Source organism: Marmota monax, unplaced genomic scaffold (genome assembly GCF_021218885.2).
Source record: "Marmota monax isolate L192 unplaced genomic scaffold, Marmota_monax_Labrador192_F-V1.1 WCK01_AAM20220418_F8-fsc00001, whole genome shotgun sequence".
Lineage (NCBI taxonomy): Eukaryota > Metazoa > Chordata > Mammalia > Rodentia > Sciuridae > Marmota > Marmota monax.
Window position 1 is genome coordinate 36676098 of NW_026693777.1, and position 6000 is coordinate 36682097.

Genomic DNA, 6000 nt, shown 5'->3' on the forward strand with positions numbered 1-6000 from the left:
TGCAAGTAAAGCAATGAAATCCCTGGGAGGAAAAGCTGGTTGGTTTTATAAGGAAGCTGGTTACCAATGCTCTAAAGAAAAGGAAGAATGGGCTCATAAAGAGAGTGGAGGGGGAACAGGAGGGATAGCTTTGAAAGGAAGAGCTATGGGATTCAATAAGAAAAGGTGATCCTTTGGGAAACAGTAGCTCTGGCAATTTTCTGGGAAGACAGAAAATAACTAAATATTCTGCTAGAGGCTATAATCCTGGGAGCCCACCTGCCTGCCTGAAGACCATCACACTGGCCGACTTGCGTTCTCATGTCCTCTATACTAATCGCTTGAGAAAAGTGGGGTTCATTTCAGTCAAGCTGGCCCTGAGTTACTGGGGTGAGACCAATACTGGATGGAGATGATGTTAGGGACAGGGGCAACTGTGGTGCTTTTGCAACAAGAGACAATCATAAGCAGGGTCGTTTTCCTATGCAGACACAGACACAATGACAATACTCTGTGAAACACACCTTCTTCTCTCATTTGGGGCATTTTTGGAATTACTGTTGCCTCTCATGACACTTAAGGTAGGGTCTCTCTATATGCAGAAGTAGAAACAAAATCTCGATTTTCTTAAGTGACTTGTTCAAGGTCATAGTGAGCTAGTGCTAGAAATAAGAATTCCTCTAAGTTCAAATATCTTATTCAGGAATCTTCTCCTACTGGATAAATCTTGCATTAAGGGCAGCTTTAAGGATGGAGCTAATTTAGAAGGGTTTATATGGATGTAGAATTGAGGGAAATGAGATACATACAGTATTGCATTCTTCAGACACAAGGCCTCCTAGCCTTACACAAGAGATTAATACAAATCAGTCAGAAGGATGCCAAGTCAATGAGAAAACGATGGAATCAGTGGCTTTTTAATTATTTAAGTAGTAATATAAAGACAAAATCAAAGTAAGAAATAAAAAGTCCTTCCCAAGGAGAGAAAATAAATGATCACAAAACAAGCAAAGAGGCAAATAAATGTATATATTATAAAACCTATTAAAATACAAATCCTTTAAACATAATCATCAGGGATTTTTGTTGTCCAGATAAATTCCTCCTACACTTTTCCAACATCCCCACCCCACCCCCGCAGATCAGCCCCAAGGATCTAGAGAGATGTGTCTTTCCTTTAAACTAACATTAGAAAAGAAATTAAAAATCGTTTAAAAAGCATTTCACTTAACTATGCTCTTCGTTGCTTAATAATCATGTTAGCATAAGAAAAAATATGCAGGGGCATCAGCCACACGTCTTTCAATTGCAGACTTGAGGCAGGTCTCACTCCTTTTGTAGTGGGTCACAGCACATTCCAAATATTTCCAAGCTTGTGGTCATCATCACTTCCTTCCCCAAGATGAGCTCAGCAGCTTCAAATCCTTAAGACAGTCCTGGTCCTGGAAACCAGGCCTTAGCGAGTATGAGCCACCACTCCCATGGCGGTTGCAGACTTTCCCAGTCAACTTCACTTCTTTGGAAAAAGGACCCAGCTTCTCTTGGTGCAGTAGGTGCACCACTGATATGGGTCTTAAACCAGATCAGCTCTGAGAAACCAAAGGAGGAGAGACAGCAAAGGTGGGAAGCCCTGAAGTGACCTTGGGAGGCCCAGACAGTGCGAATATTTAGTCATTTTAACCATTAAAACTAATTCAGCAAGAGATCCCCTGTTCAGCTTGGCTGAGCACACCTGGGTGACGGGGTCAGCATTCCAGCACTTTCTCCATTACTACTCACCAGCACCCTGAACGGCTGTGCCTAGGGGAACAAGTCACTCTTGCCCTCCCCTCCCTCTTAGCTCCCTGTGGAAAAGCTACAAAGTGCAGGCACCACACTGCTGTTACATAAATGGACTCTGCTGAGAGGAGAAGCAAGCAGGAATCTATAAACCACCAGGTAAAAGTTCATTGTCACTCCAACCTGGGACAACGTGCTCTAAAAGGATATGAGCTTACAGTAGTGCCCCAGCTCAAATTCAGGGATTTGTCTGAGGTGCCCCGAAGGCAGGAATCCCAGATAAAGGGAATAGTCCTTGACTTTCAGCTCAAGCGCCTTCTCTTGTTCCACAAGATCTGAAAATATAGGTGACGGAGAACAACTTTCTACAGGGAGGGCTAAATTAGGCCATCTAGGACCAATCTTTAATTGAAACTAACAGAAACAAATGTCTATCTCACTCTGGGTTGTTGTAATTACCTTTGTGGAAAGGGGGTTGGCAAGGAGAAGACTGGGGTGTCTCAGAAAAATCAGCAAAGGCTTGGAGTTTTGTTTTGTAAATGGATACTGTAGTCTAAGGGGAAACATGGGGGGATAACATCTCCCTGTCAACTCCAAAAGCAGGGTGTGGTGCCAGGCGTGCCACAGCCTGTCTGAAGATAGGATAATTGTCGCTCTTCTCACCATAACTTCTTGCTTTCAGATCAGTGGCTGGCAGGTTTATCTGCTTCTGAGCAGCTTTGGAGCCACGTCAGTGACACTGGCTACGTCAGCAAGAGCAATTGGAAGGCAGGATGATGCCACTGCCAACAGCAGCAGGAGGGACAGTTCTTTCTTAAAGATGATTCTTCCATCTTCCTTCTGTCTGACTCTCTCCTTGGCAATCAAGACTGTTAGTGATTTCAGAAGGCCAGAAGAGGGTTGCAGTTTTCTACCACCTTCCTAAGGTTTGGGGTACAAATATGCTTATGCTTCCAAGCCACTTGTTTGGGACATGTCCCCTGCTTTGGAGACAGTGGGCTTCCAAACCATCAAAGAATATAACCAAGATGAACACCACCACCAAGGAAGTGTCTCCAGCCACACCACATGCACCTACAGTGATTACTGCAGTATTTCTCAATGCTTGCCATCAATAATTCTAGCTGCTTTCATTTGTGGGGCACTATCATTATACACCTGATACCACAGTCACCAAAAATTTGATTAGAATCCTTGACACAATGATGTTTTGTGGCCCATTTTTTTAAAGTAGGTTTTTAAAAGCCTCTGCTTTTAGGGATAGCAATCCTGTAAAGTTCACTGCTGCAAAGATATAATTCTATTCCATTGTCAAATAGCCAGCTTCTGGTCTAGGACAATGCTAGGATGAGGAAGCATTATATGACTCATATATGGCCAAAATGCTTTAGAAGATGTTGTTTGGGGAAAAGAAAGAAACTCCAAATAGAGGTAAGTAAATTCAAAATGAAACACCTTTTCTAACCCAGGCATATTCACAGGTGAGAAAATCCCACTGCTAGCATAACCCAGTGATTCCTAGCTCCCTTAAAAGCAGCAAGATAGCATCAAAATTCTTTGCAGTTTGAAAGCTTATGATAATAAAATTCCAATAAATCATTTTGTCTAATTCATAGATGAGTCAAGTTCAGAAAGAGAGTCAAGTTCAGAAAGCTGCCGTTCTCAGTATATTCTTAAGACTATAACCTCTGGAGTACTGCTCACTGCCAGGCTCCAGTGGGGGGTTTAATTAACATTACATAAGGACAATTATCAGAAACTTTCTGGGCAACCTAGCCAAGTCATTTGATTGCCTATGCTTTAGTTTCATCCCCTATTTTCTCCCTAGTACACCAAAGATGAGGAAGTTAAACTATTGCATAGGGTATAGAACTGAGAAATACATCAAAACACACACACACACACACATACACACACACACACACACCCTTCAGGCAATTACAAGAAAGAAAAGAATCAATAATGTCACATATGAAGTCACTGACCCCATGGTTGCTTTAGCTATCCTGCAGCATTCTGCAATAGAGTTCTTAACATGGGTCCTTGAATCACACAAGGGGTCCTAAATGGGCTTTAAAAGAGGTTCATCTACTCAGATCTTTGGGGCCAGAAGCATCCGACACAAAGTTTAAGAACCACAGCTACAAAAAGCCATGGCTACAGGTAGACAAAAAACATTTACACTTCCGATGGAGAGGGAAGATGGCCATAGACGCCAAGAGAAACAGGTGAAGATGCAGATCTCAAGAAAACCACCAGGTTTCTAAGTCTAAACTCTCTGGGTTATCTATTCCAAGATGCCCTCCAATCTGTCCGAATTTCTTCATCATTGGTGCCCGGAAGATGACAAATAAGTAGAAAAAATTCACTGATTGAGGAGGGACAAAGCAGGAAGGGAACAGCCACCCATTCAATACTGAGGACACCTGTTGGAGGAAGAGCCAAAGGATTCCACAGGGCTCTGGGAGGTACAGGCTGCTTTACAAAAGGTTGTGATGAGTTGTGAGTGTAGGACCATTTTGTGCGCAGTGTAAGAGATGAGGATGGAGACTACATTTGCAGATCAGACCCAGGAGGAAGTGATGAATTCTCTGGCCTTTAAGTAGTATTAGGAGAGTAAAGGGTCCTTCACAATCTCCCCCAATAAGACCCAAGCCCCAGCCTTGACAAAGGAACCATATTTGGGAGAAAAACTGAAGGGAACTGAAAGTAATCACTTCAATAAGGGCATGTTCCAAAAGATAGACAAGAGCTCTAAGTTGTGATCTTGAATGACCAGGTCAGAAGAGAGAAGGGTGAACTTGAGAGAGGGAGAGAATTTCATTCTAATTCATGAGAGCTAAACAGCTCATATAAAATTACCTAGTTCTTATAAAACAATTTACAGTTTAAAAAAACATAATGTTCACTATTTTATTTAACTATTATCACCCCTAAAATGCCAGTTATGTTTTCTCCATATTACACATGAGGAAACTGAGGCTAGGTAGGTTAGATTATGTGACAAGCTCAAGGTCACGAGGCTGAAATCAGCTCTAGGAAGCGTCCCAATGCCCCCCATCCCTCTGGGTGGTCGTCCACCTTGAAAGTCTTTATATTAATCCCTAAGGGGCAAGGTTGATAGGCTGCAAGAGATTTCGCCCCCCGCCCCCAATTCTGGGGCGGAGCATTGCCCTCCAGTGCCAGGGAGAGGACCTGAGTGACGCGGAGCTGTAGACCGGGGTTTCCCATCCTGCGGGGCTGGCGGGCGGGGAACAGAGGCCAAGGCTCTTGCACACTGGGCGGTCGGTCAAATAAGGTTCTAGCAGCACTTGCCGGTTTGAGGCATAACAAGAGAGGGGCAGCGATGGATAAATTTATAAATTTCCTTCAGAGAGCTCCTAGGACCGGGACCAAGCACCTGAGCCCGGTTCGCGACCCAACTACCCACTCTCGCCCCTGCCCCTGTCCCTCAGGCTCCTTCCTTGCAGTTCCCCATTGCGTGCGGGTGCCTCCAAGGAAGGGGGCTGGGGTAGAGTGTGGAGGTGACCAGGGCCGACTCTGGGGTACCTCTGATCTTCTAGGTCAGGGCAACCACAAGCCAATCCCAGCTTGAAGTTTGGGCATCAAAGGTTTCAGACCAAGTAGCGAGTTGCCCGGAAAGCGAGCAGTACAGGGTGGGGGTCTGGGATGGGAGGGACCCTAGAGAACGAAGGAAAGGCAGGAGAAGCTGCCCCTTCCCATGCAGCCCCTCGCCGCTCCGAGGGTAGGTGACTGGTCCGCCTCTGCAGCCCCCGAGCTCGGAGAGCGCGCTGGGCACCCGGCCTCGCGGCGCAGCGCAGCCCCTCCTCGCCCGGCTCTGCGCTCCTCCCCACCTGCCGGCCGACTCGCCCCCACCGCGGAGACTCACAGTCCGCAGGAACTGGATCTCATCCTCTCCTCCTTCTCCGCCTTCGGCCATGACTCTCCAGGCGTCGGCGGTGCTCCAGCCTCTGGCGCCTCTGCTTTCCCCGGCAGCAGCTCGGCGTGCGCCGACTGCTGCTGCGCTCTTTCTTCTCCTCCCCCTCCTCCTTCTCTTCCTCCTCCTCCTCCTCCTCCTCCTCCGGCTCCTGGCTCAGCCTCAGCAGCGCGGAGCTAATCCCCGACCATATAGGGAGCTGGGCTAACACTCCACTGCACTGCAGAGCGCCAACGCCAACCAAGCAGCCCGCCCACCCCTCTCGCCTCTCGCCCCAGCCTAGTGCGCTGCAGCCACGGACTCCG

At 46.6% G+C, this 6000-nt stretch overlaps 1 protein-coding gene across 1 annotated transcript in view; it reads right to left on the minus strand.

Annotated features, from left to right (window-relative positions):
• The window catches only part of Ryr3 (ryanodine receptor 3), a 517407-nt gene extending 511628 nt beyond the window's left edge, over nucleotides 1–5779 (minus strand). Inside the window, exon 1 of the mRNA XM_058584663.1 lies at nucleotides 5648–5779. Within this exon, the coding sequence (XP_058440646.1) occupies nucleotides 5648–5698 (51 nt within the window). The 5' untranslated portion in view covers nucleotides 5699–5779. The remainder of the gene's footprint in view (nucleotides 1–5647) is intronic.
• Nucleotides 5780–6000: the final 221 nt, after the last annotated feature.